The 18,033-nt window shown below is 36.6% G+C and overlaps 1 protein-coding gene across 1 annotated transcript in view; it reads right to left on the reverse strand.

Moving 5' to 3' along the window:
• The window catches only part of Adipor2 (adiponectin receptor 2), an 80,076-nt gene that overhangs the window by 7,635 nt on the left and 54,408 nt on the right, over positions 1–18,033 (reverse strand). The window contains 4 exon segments of the mRNA XM_015500774.2: positions 1,246–1,433; positions 1,658–1,844; positions 5,018–5,212; positions 14,720–14,738. Coding sequence (XP_015356260.1) covers positions 1,246–1,433; positions 1,658–1,844; positions 5,018–5,212; positions 14,720–14,738 — 589 coding nt within the window.

An 18,033-nucleotide genomic window follows, 5' to 3' on the forward strand; every position in this document is an offset into this window, starting at 1 on the left:
CAGGGAAATGGATGGCATTAGAGCAGATTATGCTAAGTGAAGCTAGCCAATCCCTAAAAAACAAATGCCAAATGTCTTCTTTGATATAAGGAGAGTAACTAAGATCAGAGTAGGGACGAAGAGCAAGAGAAGAAGATTAACATTTAACAGGGATGAGAGGTGGGGAGGGGGGAGGGTGGAGGATGGGAAAGGCAGCGGAGCACAACAGACACTAGTATGGCAATATGTAAATCAATGGATGTGTAACTGATGTGATTCTGCAATCTGTGTATGGGGTGAAGGTGGGAGTTCATAACCCACTTGAATCAAAGTGTGGAATATGATATATCAAGAAATTTGTAATGTTTTGAACAACCCACAATAAAAAATAAAAAAAAAAAAGGAGGCCCAGTTCAATGGGAAACAAAAACCTCTCTGCTAACTCCATACTCCAACAAGAAGATTCAATCAAGATGCTAAGAGGCTTTTGAACTTCATCTGATGCCAATTAAACAGGCATTATCCTAAATATTAAAAGCTCCTTTATCCATATCAGAAGAGATGGGTGGTGCTTACTTTCACAATAACATGAGCTGTATAGGTGAAACCTTATTTATCTCAATAGCTTACAAAATATTTTAAAATAAAAATATACAACAAAACAAAAAATGAAAAACACAATAACAATTAGTCACTTAAAAAGTACACTAAATTGAAAGAATAAAAGAAATCATTACCTCATAAAGGCTGCAGAGCCTTCAAACCACCTTATGAAAAGTGTTTGGCCTCAAGTAAACAACGCCTGTAACAGAGGACCTCACCCAGCTCACCACTGCCCTCTACCCTGTGCCTTAAGAAAACCAGTGACCCTGAAAACAACCATGACTACTATATTAAAAGTTCTTCAACAACAGGAACTAATATTTATTCTTCTTTCATCATAAACAAAGCATAAGGCTCGTGTAATGGCAGAGTTTTGTGTGTGATGGTTTTTTTCAGGGGGGTGGGGGGTGTACCAGGGATTGAACTCAGGAGCACTGAACCACTGAGCCACATCCCCAGCCCTATTTTGTATTTTAATTAGAGACAGGGTTTCATTGAGTTGCCGTCGCTGGGGCTGGCTGTGAACTCATGATCCTCCTCTGAACTCCCAGCCTCCTGAGCCACTGGGATTACAGGCGTGTGCTACCACACCTGGCTAAAGGCAGAGCTTTAATCAATGACTGGTGAATGAATGTCCAATGTAAAACCTCCACATGGACTTACCTGCTCTTACTCCCCGATACTGAGGGGTGGCAAACATGTCCCACTGGGAAACAATGATGGCTGCAATGCCCAGCACACAGATGACAATCAAGTAGATGAAGCAAGGTTGTGGATTACAGTAGAAAGAATAATAAAGCCAAGGAACAAAACTTCCCATAATTAGAAGAGCAATACCAGAATAATCCAGTCTAGAATTAAAAAAAAAAAATTATTTAATGCTAAAAATTACTGCCTGTTATAGGTCCCAATTAATCCCCCATAACATGAGCTATCAACAACTGAAGGCAAGTTGCTTGCTTTAATTTAAAAAAAAAAAAAGTTCTCATCAGATGGTATCAAAAACGGATATCTTCTCCTAACCTTACACTGACTCTAAATCACTGATCAAACTATGGACCGTACAGATACTTACTTAGAGAAGAGCCGGGAGACCCCTTCTGAGTGGCAGTACACTGTGTGGAAGAGCCATGAAAACGAAAGGCAGAGAATGGCTCCCAAGAAAAATAACCCAAAGACCACCTTCTCTTGCAGAGGGGCTACAAAGGAGATATTTGGGCGAAACATATAAAAGATCCCCAGGCACAGGAAGAATACACAACCTAGGAAAAGAGTGAAGGAGACGAAGAAAATATTATTCTTCTGAAGAGACAGTGTTCTACATTAATTCTGCTTATAATCGTTCTCAGCAGCAATGATACCTGTATCAAAAGTTCCATAAATTTTTTTTCCAAGTTCATCCAAAATTTACTTTAAATACTGTTGATATCATATAAAATTTAGCTTCACAAATTGGGCATTACAGAACATAATAACTTAATCTAACAGCATAATCCAAAAGGAAATCAGATAATGCTGTTACTTCTTAGAACTGGCATGAAATTTCATTTATGAAATTTTTGGTATATACATACAGCCCAGCTATGAAAGGCCCTTTTTGTTTTCACTTTGAATTCCAACACCTCCAAATCCTGACAGAAAATAATAGCTTTCCTATACCAATAGCTGTCAAGAAGCACCATGCTGCTTCTCTGGTCCTTACAGGATGGTCCAGTAGGGACAGCAAAGTACCTACTCAGGGCATTTCATAACCAGTTCTTGAACTGTTCTCCACAGCAAGATACCATGTTCTTACTGCTTAGACCACTTACCACAAAGAAGGTCAGATATTTAGAAGTCAAACATTTACTAAGTGATCCTGTTTTATCATTTTAACCTAAAAATTACTTCTGACTTAGATATCTCCAACAGATTTAATTGGATTTTTTCTCTAGTTTACTTTCACTATTCTTGCAGGCAAGAACTCAGAGGCATAGCAGAAATCAAATGTGTGATAAGAAATACAAGTCAAATGGAGTAAAGCCAGAAACTATATTATTACATTAATGATAATGTATAACTACCATCATTAATTCCAAAACAGATGGGAAAAGGATACACTCATACATTGTTGGTGGGACAGCAAACTGGTGCAACCATTCTGTTAAGCAGTATGAAGATTCTCAAAACACTAGGAATGGAACCACCATTTGACTCAGTTATACCATACCTTGATATATATATCCAAAGGACTTAAAATCAGCATACTACGGTGATGCAGCCACATCAATGTTTATAGCAGCTCAATTCAGAGTAGCTAAGCTGTAGAACCAACCTAGGTGCCTTTCAACAGATGAATGGATAAAGGTATTGTGGTATATATACACAAAAGAACATTACTCAGCCTTAAAGAATAATGACTTCGTGACATTCAATGGATGGACTTGGAGACTATTATGCTAAGCAAAATAAGCCAGTCCCCCAAATGTTTTCTCTGATAGGTGGCAGCTAACCCACAACAACTGGTGGGGGGTGGGGAGAACAGAAGTTCATTGGATTAGACAAAGAGGAATAAAGGCAAGGGAGGGAGGATAGAAAAGACAGTGGAAAGAATCTGATGTAACTTTCCTAAGTACAGTGAATCACAACATTGTGTACATCCACAAGACTAGGATCCTAATTAGATAAGATATATTCCATGTTTATATATCAAAACAGATTCTGCTATCATGTATAACTAAAAAGAAAAATAAAATGTTATTACTATATGTATTTAAAAAACACTTGTTATATATATTCCAAAACAGAAGGCCTGTACCTGCTGTCATTCCCTACTCTCTAGTCTCCCTCAACCCTACCCTAGATAACCATTAATCTACTTTCTGCTTCTATGGATTTGCCCACTCTGGACATTTCATGTACATGGAATCATAAAATTATGTGGCCTTTGGTGGCTGGTTTCATTTACTTAGCAAATGTTTACAAGGCTCACTCTTGTAATATAATCTGTTTCATCCCTTTTTTAAGTTCAAAAAAAAATATTCCACTGTATTATATACCACATTTTGTTTATCCAGTCATCAGCTGGTAGATATCTGAGTTGCTTCTACTTTTTAGCTGTCATGAATCATGATGCTATCAACTTCATGCACATGTTTTTCTGTCAATGTGATTTTAATACCTAGGAGTGCAATGTCTGGTAACTGTCTTTAACTTTTTGAAGAACCAACAAACTATTTTCCATAGGGCTGCCCCATTTTACATCTTACTGGCAATATACAAATATTCCAATCTCTCCATATTCCCCATCAAACTTTTATTGCATTTCTTCTTTTTTTTTAAACCAGGGATTGAACTCAAGGGTGCTTAACCACTCAGCTACATCGCTAGCCCTTTTTTATCCTCCTGCCTCAGCCTCCGAAGCCACTGGGATTATTTTTCTTTTTCTCAATTACAGCTATCCTGGTAGGAGTGAACCAGTCCCTCAACACATTTCTCAATACATCTGATTTGTATGTCTTTATAAAAATGATGTCTCTCTTGAGTTTTACCAATAAAGACAAACTGACTGTTCTTTAACAGTTCTTTACTAGACTCTTACCAGACATGATCTGCAAATATTCTCTCCCACTCTGAGGGTTGTCTTTTTACTTTTTCCTCTCCAAACTGGGGACTGAACTATGCCCAGAGGCACTATGCCCCTGAATTATATCTCCATAACTGTTTTCTTGTTGTTGTTTTTAAGAAAGGGTCTTTCTAAATTACCAAGGCTGACCTTAAGCTTGAATCCTTCTGCTTCAGCCTCCCAATTGATCGGGATTAACAGTTATATGTAACCAGGTCCAACTTCTCAATCATGTTCTTTGACATAAACCAATTTTTTTATTTTGATGAAGTTTAAATTATCTGTTTTTTTTTCTTTCTCTGTGCTTTGTCAATGCTAAGAAATTTGTCTAATCCAAGGTCACAAAGATTTATGTCTATGTTTTTCCCCAAGTTTTATAGTTTTAGCTCTGTGTTTAGGTCTTTGTTCATTTTTATTTATGGTGTGAGGTTAGGGTCCAACTTATTTTATACATGGCTATTTAGCTATCCTAGCAACATCTGTTTAGGACTATTCTTCTCCCTCCTCCCCGCCCTTGCATTTAATATACAATCATGACAGGGAAAACATGAAAAAATGAAAAAATATTTCATTTTCTATTTTAAGCCAAATTAAATTTAATAGTGAATAAGTAATGACTGAAAAATCACCTTCATCTCTACTTATTGAAAAATATTGATAATGTTCTAAAGATCTAGGAGAGAATAATGTGACTTAGTTGTAATAAAATCACAGTATGCCTCTGGACATAGTTCAATCCTCAGTGACAATACATTTTTAAGTTCTATCCTTACCCTCAAATACAAGATAATCAAGTGAATCACTAATTCATCTACCACTGATATTTCATACCTAAGAGATGTGTCCAGATGTTGCCTGTCTCAGTGTGTATTCTGAAAATGCTCTTAAAACAGGCCCGAAAAGAAGGCATAGGAGGCCGATGTCCATGTAAAAGGAAGTCATTATCCTTGAGCCAGTCTGGAAGCACATCATGAGGGATTACTCGCCATCGACCTTCCCATACCTGGAAGAAGAGTTATTGAACATCTTTGTGATTTTAGTTGTCCTACTAGCAACAACAATCCCAAACAACTGTCTCTTTTACCGCATTGTTGTACGATGGAAAAAAAAATTTTTTAAAAAGGCAAATATATGCGAAATGTATAATGTCATATCCTGAATTCTTAAGACTGACAAATTTTTTTTTTCCTTAGGTAAAGGAAGGAGTAAAAAAAAAATTATACAACATGCCCTAAAACAGCTTTACTTCAGTCCGAGTGAAGAACGGATGAGGAGTCTAAAGTTCCACCCATAAAGACCTTCCTTCATCCCCCATAACAGACTTCTGAAAAATTCCTGTGACATTAAATATGACTTTTTATATTTATCTGTTGGGAAAAAAAGAATTGCATAGAATTATGCTTTTGTGCCTTTTGCTAAACTCTCCCCTGGCCCCCACTTCCCTTTACTCTTTCTTCTCTCTCCACCATATCAAATATGATGAAGTAGAAAAGAAACAGAGCACAGGGGTCAGAAAATCTTGGGTCTCGAGTATTAACTAAACTATATGAGCTTTAATCAAATATAAAATCTCCAAACTTCATTTTCCTCATTTATATATTGAGGAAAACAGTGTTTCACCACATAAGAAGGAAATCATGAGGATCAAACAAAAATGATACAAAAACTTCATAAATAAATTAGCAATCCCTAGTCCTTAATTATCCCTAGAAGCTATTACCTGTTTAAGAATTAGTGACTAGTCCCCCTTGCTCCTGCTAGAGAGACAGCAAAGAAGCTCCACTTTAACGGCCCTTCAATTCCCACAGCCCCCCTTTTCTTCCTTTTCCTGTTGTCCCTCTCCCTGACAGACAGAGGGATGGAGTCATTCCTCCTTAGAATGTCTATCAATTTCTGCAGTTGTTTCTTTACATTGTCTCTCAGGTCACAGAGCTCATATCACAACGATCACTTATCCAGAACTAAGTTGCTTCTGCTAGCCAGAAAGATGTAATGAAAATGCCAGGCATGTGGTTTACCTTACAGTTAATGTGGGCTCAGCAGTGCTTCCAGATTACTACCTTAAAGCAATAATCCAGACTACAAATGAGCAGAGCTCACCTCCAAAGACTACCACTTCTTATCTCTGGGGGTCTTGTACAAAACAACATAGCTAAGCCACAGAAAGTTGGCTTTCCTTCTCTCTACTATGCAGAAAGATTGCCACCCAGCCACTGTGCCCACAGCCGTTTCCTGTTCTTTGCTCTTACCTTATTAAGATCTACAAAAGAACTGACTATGCAACACCTCCTCTGACTCCAAAGAAAATGAGAACTGCCAACTTAAGAACAAATATGACCCTCCTTTTTCTTTTTAAATACACACACACACACACACACACACACTTTAGTTGGGTTCAATTCTTAGTACCACAAATAAATAAATAAATGTCTATTTCAAATTCACAGGCTCAAGTGATCTTCCCGACTTGGCCTCCCAAGAAGCTGAGATGACAGGCACCACCACACTTTGCTCTCCCCCAGATATTTTCAATCCACAGCTGGTTGAATCCATGGACATGAAACCCATGGATAAAGAGGATTGGCTGCACTACCACTTGTAAAAGTGGCTGTATTATGAGATCTTCCACAGGAAGAGACAAAGATCAAGACAATGAATTTTTAATATCTATTTTGAACTTGGGAAAAATAATTATTGTAAACATTAACCTTATAAAATTTTGCTCCTTATTTTAGTTTCAGCAAATTTTATTTTATATTGTTTATTAGTCACATATGCATTTAATGCCAGAGTGATTTGTCCCATTGTTTCTAATATTCTAGTGGTCTAAACACTGAGCCAAAGAGCAATACTACTTCCTTAATTATACTTTATTTGGTGACATATTTAACAGATACTATGTACCCTCACTCTCAACTTAAAATTATATACTGCCAACACAAATAGGCAACCTTTACTCCCTGAAACAAAACAATAGACAAAAGATTTATCTATAAGCTTGACAAGATACTGCCTCTATCAAACATCTCAGCAATGGTCCACTGGGTTTATACTTGACCCTAAAACATACATGCATATATACACCAATTTTTTTCCACTACCTATGGCACACCTCCTATTCCCACACAAACCCAGCTATGCTGGTAAAATAGCAAAAATCAAAGTCTGCAAAAAGAGATCAGATCAAACTTGGAAACTTTAAAGACAAAATTACTTACTTCCCCCAAAAGGGAAGGTAACACCAGCAAAGCCAAAGCACACCTCATTTTAAACTGTCTCTGTTTACTTGCTTCCAGTTCAAGAAACAGAATCTTACTGTCGGTAGACATGGCCAGTTTTCAAGCCTGGTCAGTTGCCCTGCCACAGCAAGGTACAGTGACACTGGAACACCATGTAACAGCACAACAACAGCCTCCTGACTGTTCTCACAAACAGATTGGTAGAAGATAAGGGAATGGAAAAAGTTTTTATACCCAAACATTTTTCTTCAGTAACTCATATGTAGCATGCAAATGCCCATCCTATCTATTCTCCCATTAACTATTAAATTTTTAAGTTTTATTTGCTTTATCCTTTGTTCAGTTCAGAAAGAGAACAAATGGCAGTCAAGTATCCCAACTAGTCTATAAATATTAAAACTCCCCAATGGCTAAGACACTAACTATATGACTTGAAGAGATTTTTTCACATCAGAATCATTTTTTGAAAAACAAAATGTACCTATTTTATTCTTTGTGTTAATTATCCTGAGACAGTGATCACAATGAATTTATTGTTTTGCTTGGCTTTTTCTGTCATCAGTTTTTAAACACTGACTAAAATGTGCAGGGTTCTATGAAACCTACAAATGTTTATATTTACCCTCAACGCCCCACCCCCAGCACTTAATCTGGAAGGGTTATCTATGTTAAAATCATAACACTCTCTTCTCATCCCTAGCCCAATATATAGTATTCTAAGTCAACCGGTCTCAATTATTTTCAGCATCACTGTGAATGCAGGAAAATCTAAATTTAGTTTTCAGAATCTAATCTAATCTGCCTGTAATCCCAGTGGCTCAGGAGGCCAGGACAGGAGGGTCATAAACTCAAAGCCAGCCTCAGCAATTTAGCAAGGCCCTAAGCAACTTAGTGAGACCTTGTCTCAATATAAAAAATTTTTAAAGGGCTGGGATGTGGCTCATTGGTAAAGCATCCCTGGGTTCAATCCCCAGTGTCTTCCTCCAACCCCCAAAAAAGTTATGGTTTCAGGGAAGGGAAAATAGGGGAGCCAGGGATTGAAATGGAGTAAATTAAATTCCATGACTTTGTCAAAATGAACCCAACTATTATTATATACAATTATAATGCACTAATAAAAGAAAAAAAGTTGTGGTTCATAAAACCCATGAAAAGTTACACTTCATAAAATTTTCTCTCTGAATAATTAAAAGTTATCTTTAAATGTTTAATAAGTGGATTTATACATACATACCCATACACCTGCCAAGGCCCTTACTGATTAATCAAGTACCTATTCATTCACCAGTGTCCCTATTTCTCTAAGGAAGCAACTGCAATTCTAGTTACCATTTTAGGGAAACAAAACAAAACAAAACAAATTATTCCTAACAGAGTCAGCCAATGGATTGAAAGAAAGGCCACAGAGACAGAAAATATGCCAGCTGAAAACTGGAAAATTTCCATCTCAAAAGTAGTCTGATTGCCCATCAAATCCCTAGAAAGAAAAATAGGTTTCCTATCCTAACAGCAGAGTACATTTATTTTAATACAGCATTTGAATATCTACCACTTCCAACTTGGTTTAATCTTATCTAATCAACAAGACCTTTACTTTGCTAAACTCTTATCAGGAAAAGTTTGTTTCCCAAATGGATATTCTAGTTTTATCAGAACTTTTATCAAGGCTGCTATTGGCAAACAAATGCATTGTGCCTTGAACAGGGTTAAAGTTAAGAGACAGCCTCCAATCCTTATCTTACCAGAGATTTTTTCCAAAGTAAACCAAAGGTCAAAGTACTACCCCCTTTGGTTTTTTTTTTTTTTTTTTNAAAGTCAGTTTATTATAGCATCATCAGTACTAAAAATAAACAGTATCCGGGCTAGGACTGTGGCTCAGTGGCAGAGCACTTGCCTCGAACGAATGAGGCACTAGGTTCAATTCTAAGCACCACATGAAAATAAATAAATAATGGGCTGGGGTTGTGGCTCAGTGGTAGAACGCTCGCCTAGCATGTTCGAGGCCCTCGGTTTGATCCCCAGCACCATATAAAAACAAATGAAGGTTCTATGTCCAACTACAACTAAAAAATAAGTATTAAAAAATATTTAAAAGGGCTGGGGATGTGGCTCAAGCGGTAGCGCGCTCCCCTGGCATGAGTGCGGCCCGGGTTCGATCCTCAGCACCACATACAAACAAAGATGTTGTGTCCGCCGAAAACTAAAAAATAAATATTAAAATAAATAAATAAATAAATATTTAAAAATAAATAAAATGAAGGTATTTGTCCATGTACAACTAAAAAAAAAATATATTAAAAAAAAAGAACAGTATCAAATTTTCTGACAGATAAGTGAACTTATCTACTACATCATCATCCCTGTTTGTTTCAGTATCAAATTCTTGGAGGAGATTTACTGGATTCTTTTTTGGTTTTAAGATTTTCACAGACCACATAATATTATACTAAGAAGAAAATCAAGACTCCCACCTGGTACATCTAAAATAAGTAGTAGGCACTCTACCACTCAGCTACAATCCCAAATGCCAAATAAATGCCCAAAACAGAGGAAAGGGCTCCATAAAGGTCATCAAACTTAATTCTCATAACCATCTTTTTATTACTTAAGTATTCTTATCCCCATTTAACATATAACCTTAGTCAGGCACAGTGGCATACACCTGTAATCTGAGAGACTCAGGGGGCTCAGGTATGAGGATCATGAATTCAAAGCCAGCCTCAGCAATTTAGGAAGGACATAAGTAATTTAGGGAGATCCTGTCTCAAGATAAAAGGGCTGAGGATTTAGCTCAAAGGTAAAGAGCCCCAGGGTTCAATCCACAGTACCTCTCCTCCCCTCCAAAACACAAACCATGCATAAGAACTTTAGAGAAAGAGGTTAAATAAGTTGTCCAAGGTTAAAGCTAGTCAAGTAGAAAAGTTAAAAAAAAAAAAAATCCAAAACCCCAGTGTCTTTCCACATTCTAAAGAAAATTTTGTCCAGGAACATGGAGCAAAAAGTAACAATCTAATAACGATTTAAATCACTAAAATGAAGATTTCTGTTTCTAGACCAAGCTTATAGTTTAGATAGAACAATAAAAAGGGAAATGGACAAAAAGCCAGGCGACTTCTAACCACAAACATGAAGGATTTTTATTAGAAGTCACTCAAACTTTCTAAGCCTCAAGTTTCTCACTTATATAGCCTCCTACATCTCTCAAATTCTGATATTATAATTCAATGAATAATGATAGTGTAAGAACTGGAATTCCATATCTAACCAAAGACTCTGCTAGATAAACAGTGCTGCTAACATGATTACATGAAGAAAGTTGGGGTGGGGGGTGCACCTGGGGTTGTAGTTCAGTGGTAGAGTACTTGCCTAGTATGTGTGAGGCACTGGGTTCAATTCTCACCGCCACATAAGTTTATTTATACACACACACACACACACACACACACACACACACACACACACATAAAGGTCCATTGGCAATTAAGAAAATAAGAAAATTATCTTCTATCCCTGATCAGAAAACTATTAAGAATAAACACACAGAAGCAATAGGGAATCTACCACAGCACTTGAATTTGAACCTATTTTTTTTTAAAATATTTTATTCCTTTCTTCACTTTGTAAAATATAAGCTTGAGGCTATTACATAGCATGTTAGATTTACACGCCCAAACTTTGACTTTAGGAAAAGAGTATATTCTCTAATAAAACACACACTGTCTTTGATTACCTAAAATGTGCCCAACTATCCTTTATACTTCCTGTTTTAAATGCTTCCCTAACTTCCTTTCACCTGGTATTTCTCAACCTTTCTTTCATTACCACTTCCCCCACCCCAGGAACATTTTTAGATTTTCCCCCCTATCCTATTCCCATGACACTTTAAACACAAACACTTATCTGTACATGGTAGTCCTGTGGAGGACTAAATTCCTTGTAATATTTAATAGTTTTTCACTCTTCCTCGGACCAAGGACCAATTTTCAGACAATGCACACCCTACCTAACCCATAGGAACTGTCTCCTCTTCTAAATTTCCTCAGCACGTATAAGTCTGTGTCTTTCACTGGCCAATTAATGAGTATCTATCTAATTAGACTCTTTTTTTTGTTGTTGTTAACTTCTACTATTTTATTTAACATTGGATAAGATTTTACTTTTTTAGACCAAAATTCGGTCTAGGTGTCTGCTTATCTTCTTCCCCATATATGGTGGTTTAATTAATGAATGCTTTAAAGAATGTGCCTAATTAAATGTAAAATGATGAAGTTCCATTAAAACATGAATTATATGAAAATAGGCAACAGCCTGAAATAATCAGATTAATTCTAAAATATAAAATTATATAATATATAAAATAGCTCAAATATGTATGTGTACTCAACATGTATAACAAACAAGGATTCGATTTTTATTGCCATGCAAATAAATTGTGTCAGCAGTTTCAAAGCCATAAATAAACCAGGCACAATTTGGTGTTCCTGTAATCCCAGCTACTGGAGTGTGTGAGACAAGAGGATTGCAAATTCGAGGCTAACCTCAGCAATTTAGTGAGACCTTATCTTGAAATTTAAAAAAGGACTGAGGATGTAGGTCAGTTGTAGAGTACCCCTGGGTTCAATTTACAGTACCAAAACAAAACTAAACTATAAATGAGCACATAAGATACAATCATAGTTCAATGTTTCCCTTATTTGTAAAATCTGGTGAGACTGCAAAGAGTCTTAAATGTTAGTGGCACTGCTTAAACTTGGTAATTCTGAGATCAGGATATGTGCAATTGGATCAACAGAGGATTACTGATAGGAAAAAATAAACTAGCCTCACTGGCAAGAGAAAGAACAATTCACACACACAATCTTCCCTTACAGACTTGGATGAAGAAAACTTGCAGATTGGGCACTTGGGGGCAGAAGGAACCAAAACTGAACTCAGGGGCACTCGACCACTGAGCCACATCCCCAGGCCTATTTTTTTCCCCCCCAGGCCTATTTTTGACAAGGTCTCACTGAGTTGCTTGGTGCCTCACTTTTTGCTGAGGCTGGCTTTGAACTCACAGTCCTCCTCTCTCAGCCTCCTGAGCCTCTGGGATTACAGGTGTGCACATCACTCTGGGCTGTTATGAGCACCTTTTTAAACAGTACTCTCTACAAAGAGAGATTGATTAATAGATCAACCAAAGTGATAGGAAGAGAAGAGGAATCATGACATTACTACTAAGGAAGAAACAACTTTTGTGTCCTTAGTGGTGCTAATAAATTTTTGTTGAAAGTAAATAAAATTATATTAAGAATGCAGGATGTATTATCTGGGATGAACACTGTTTATTAAGAAAGTTTTAGCCAGGCATAATGGCACTTGCCTGTAATTCCAGTGGCCCCAGAAGCTGAAGTAGGAGGATCACAAGTTTGCGGCCAGCCTCAGCCACTTAGCAAAGCAAAAAGCAATTTACAGAGAACCTGTCTTAAAATAAAAAGAGATTGAGGATGTAGCTCGTGGTTAAGTGCCTCTGGGTTTAATTCCCAGTAATCCCCCGCCAAAAAGCATAAAATGACTTGCAATAATGGATTAAGAGTGAATTTAGCCCAGTCTGTAATCCTAGCAACTTGGGAGACTGAAGAAAGAGGATCGCAGTTTCAAGGCCAGTTTCAACAACTAAGCAAGAACCCATCTAAAAAGAAAAAAGAAAAAGGGCTGAGGATGTAGCTCAGTGACAAAGCATCCCTGGGTTAAACAGGAAGGATGGCTGGCTGGCAAGCATCTAGTGGGTAAAGTCCAGGACACTGATAAACATCCTACAATGTACAGGATGGAGAGCTCCGTGCAGTAAAAAACTATCCGGTCAAAAAGTCAACAGTAGTTGAGAATCCCTAATCTGAAAGAGAGTTCTATATACCATGAATTATATATGCCACAGCACAACATTATGTGTTCACATCAGGAAAAAAAAAAAAAGTATTGCATTTGTTCAACATATTTAGAAAGTATTCATTAAGCAGGTACTGTGTTAAAGATAAAATGACCCTGAGGTTAAATGATCTGTTTAAAGTCAGACACTTAGAAAATAACAGAATTTTATGTTTAAATTCATGTCCATATATGTAATTCCAGTTTTCGCACCATTTCCTAGCTATGAAACTGCCCAATTGGATGGCCAGAGGGTAACTAATATTTGACCAACACACATAGGCAGGCCTTGCTTGCTTGGTATTTTAGTGTAGGATAGTAAAATTAATCAATCGTGAGGGGAAAAAACAAAAAACATGCAAAGCACTCTTAATAATCAATGAAAAACTACTATCTCATGACCTTAAAAGTTTTGCCAGAACTTGAAAAACTGTCAGTTTCAAATCTACAAGGTAATGGGAAAAAAAAAACAGTAAAACTATTTATGGGGGTTCTATAAAAATTATCAGGAATGGGCTGGGGATGTGGCTTAAGTGATAACGCACTTGCCTGACATACGCGGGGCGCTGGGTTCGATCCTCAGCACCATAAAATAAAATAAAAAAGATGCTGTGTCCACCAAAAACAGAAAAATAAATATTAAAAAATTCTTTCTTCTCTCTCTTAAAAAAAAATTATCAGGAATAGTTTGAACAATGCTTGCCTTCTCATATAATTTATGATTTTAAGTGAACATCTTTTCTACCCCTTGGCAAACTGTCACACTCCTTTCTAGGTTTAGGTAATTTTACTATTTGCACTTTCAAGGCACAAAATATCTTTAGAGATTTCTTTAATGTGACCTGTTTTTGCCAGCAAACATTTTACTCATTTATGTTGGCAAGCTTGCCTTCATTAAATTCTTCTGTCTGCTTATCTAGATTTCTTAAATGACAGCCAAGTCAACATTCCCACAGGCCCCTAGATGTTCTGTAGCTCCATTATGTTTGATTTAGCTTCCTTCTCAGTATTATCACTTTGACTTCTGTACTTCACTTTTACATTTGTGGGCCAATTCCCTCCTTTAACTATTCATTTTTGTTTATGAAGCCATTTGAGTTTATTATTGAGAGACAAGGAAGCAATACAATAATATACTTTGTTATCTGTGCAGTAACTGCATTTTCAGATATGCAATAACCAGTCAATGACAAACTTGGAAAGAAGTGACATGATTGGTACCTGATCAGGATGTGTACCTATTACCTGCATAGCAACCTGCAGATTGAAAAGCCAACTGAAAAGTTTTGTATTTTATGCAGCTATTCATATTAAATATACCATGATAACTGAAAGTTGAACCATGCTGACGAGCCAAACCATAACAGAAACTCATGCATATTAAAACTTTGCAAAGCATGGGCTGCCTATATGCATGCATGTTCTTCTTTCATCTATTACAACTGCAACTTTCTATTCCTAATCATACTTCTACAAAAGCTAATCTGAATTCAACAGAATGCCAATCTGTGTCAAGAATAAGAATTTACCCATGAATTATATTTCTAAGCTGTAACTATGCTTATCAGTATTTTTATCAATAAATGTTATCAATGATTATATCTCTAGTGGTCCTATGTATGAAATAAAACTGGTGATCAGACACAAACGTTTCAATAAAGACAAAGTTTCACACATTCCACATGTCAACAAAATTTCAGAATTTTTATAAGAGAATGTTTCTTTTTGGGGGGCAGGGGATACCAGAAATTGAACTCAAGGGGCACTCAACCTCTGAGCCACATCCCCAGCCCTATTTTGATTTTATTTAGAGACAGGGTCTTACTGAGTTGCTTAGTGCCTCACTTTTGCTTTGGACTCTCAATCTTCCTGACTCAGCCTCCCAATGGGCATCTTGAGGAAGTCAATGCTGACTTACCATATAAAGACATTTTAATATTTAATATTTCCCCTCCTACATTCAATGAAGTCCATCTGTGAAAAGATCTGACTCTGATGATTCATACAACTTTAATAATTTTCTAGAGTATGTTTACTACCAAAGTTTGATGGAACTGTCCAATTTTTAAAAAAAAAATCATACAGAGAACCATACTGATAAAGAAGAAAGGTCTTCAAGTTGGGCTGGGGATGTGGCTCAGTGGTTGAGTGCCCCTGGAGTTCAATTTCTGGTATCCCCCTGCCCCCAAAAAAGAAACATTCTCTTATAAAAATTCTGAAATTTTGCTGACATGTTGGAATGTGTGAAACTTTGTCTTTATTGAAACGTTTATGTCTGATCACCAGTTTTATATTGTTTTATTTCATACATTGGACCACTAGAGATATAATCATTGATAACATTTATTGATAAAAATATCAAGCAGATAAATGCTCAATAGGTACTTACAAACCTATTGAGCATTTATCTGTTTGAGCCCAACTCAGTTTAACAAATATTAGATGAATAGCCAGGTGTGGTTGTGCACACCTGTAATCTTAGCAACTTGGGAGGCTTAGGCAGGAGGACCACAAGTTCAACATTAACCTGGGCAATTTAAAGAAACTCTGTCTCCAAAAAAGGGGAGGGGGGGGATAAAATGTAGCCTTTACCTTCCATGGGGCTCATTCTAAAAACAGGCTGAATTAGCTATGTAAATGGCTATCAGAGAAATAAGACATAGCTAGTTCAAAGACAGAAAAAGCAAAAGTACCACTTGAGAAAGAAGCTTCAGATGCAATGGGAGGAACAGCGAAACATAAATGATATACCAAAACACTAGCTGAAGTTAGTACACAAAGTGTCACAACCATACTACCATCCATCACCCACAATTAAAAGAAAAGGGTCATGAAATAAAATACACAGGACTAGGGAAAGCACATCTTTGATTAAAATTTGTCTTCCTTTATAGACATTACTGAGAACTGAGACCCTCTATGTTATGAGGACTAAAATCAAGGTCCCTATGTTAGTGTAACTTTATTATTTGTTTCAGAAGATTCTTACTTCAGAAAGTAAAGGTGCAAACCTGTAAATAACTTCACAATTAGCTTAAGGAATATCTTAAAAATTCATTTAACTGAATAATAAACTGCTCAACCAGATCATTAGGACAATAAATTGTTCAACTGGGCAAATCTGGTTACTTATCGAATAAATCAAGGTCTAAGTAGACTTCTTCATGAAAACAAAATTATGTGACCAACAGAAAAGAGTCTATTTATAAGTTAGCTTTCCCTTAATAAACTAAAATACAGTGGTACTCCTTATTTTGATTAAAGTAAACCAGTTTAATGGAATAAATTCTAGGCTAAATAAATAAAAAGTAGTTCCTAATATCCCAATTTATGAAGAAGAATCTGGGACAGAGGAAAAGTAGGACAACCATAAAAGCTGATCTCTTTATTCAACCTAATACCTTGAAAATTCAAAGATATGGGGGAAAAGCCATAAAATTATAGATCAAGGCAACCTAGTTTGAAATTTCTCTTGTATTCCTGTCTCAATGCTCACAAAATGCTTCTATAACTTAAACAAACATAGTTAAAAGAGTATAGGCTTTAGGGTCAAGGCCCAGAGACACTGGCCTACTCACTTCAACCAATATACAACATTATACATTTCAAAAACAATTTTAGAAGATGAAAGAATACAGGACCAGAAACCAAAAGATCTAGATTGTATACCCTAGGTGATTAAACTTACTGTATCCTCCACTGTATAACATTGACTCTTCATTCCAGGGACACTGAATTATTTTCAGAATCAGAAAAATGCCAGTATATATGCACCAGTATATACTCAATAAATGTTAGCTCTCAATACTATTCCCTAAAAGCATCATACTATTTCTTGCATTTCAGCCTTTGCATCCACTATTCTTCTCTCTGCCTAGAATGCCCTTCAGTCCTTTTTCCTAGCTACCTCTGAAACTCATGTTTCATCTCTTCTGATCCCCACCTGCAGCTGGAGTTGCTACTATAGTATCCTATGCATGCAGTCACAATGCACTCACCACAAATGTATTTATCTTTCTCTCCAACTATATTGTAAGCTACTTATGGGCAGAAATCATGTCTTATCTTTGTATGCCCAAAGTGCCGTCACATGGTAGAGAAACTAAAAACATCTGAAGAACAATTAAAGGCACACATGCCCAATTTCTTCTGGGCTCCTTCCCATTCTGACACTCTAGGAATCAGTGGGTACTTGAAAGCAAGCCAATACTATTTAATAAACATTAAGACATCAGAAGAAAAGGCTGGTGGGGGAGAAGTTAAGTTAAATTAGCTCAATCTAAAACAGTGAAAAGTCCAAGATGAAAAGTCCAATTGACTTAGAAATCACCTTTATGGAAGAACTGTTGGGGGTGGATCAGGCTATATGTGCAGGATGTGTTTACCAATTTTATCAGCGGAGTGCCCTTACAAAGGAAGAACAGGACAACAATTATTTATTGTTCACTAACTACATGCCAGACACTCTGATAGGTGCATTTTTGCAAATTAAATCCTCACAATAATTTTCTGAGTATTTCCATTCCCATTTTGTAATACGGAAGTCTAGGTCGAGCATGGTAAATAAAGAAACAGAAGCTAAGAGAAGTTACACAGCTCTAAGTAGTACCTTGAATCTCCATCTAATGACATTATCTTGAATAATCACTTCAATAACTATACAAGTCTATTAGGCTCATTAAATACTGTGTTTGAACTGAA

Source organism: Marmota marmota, unplaced genomic scaffold (assembly GCF_001458135.2).
Source record: "Marmota marmota marmota unplaced genomic scaffold, marMar, whole genome shotgun sequence".
NCBI lineage: Eukaryota > Metazoa > Chordata > Mammalia > Rodentia > Sciuridae > Marmota > Marmota marmota.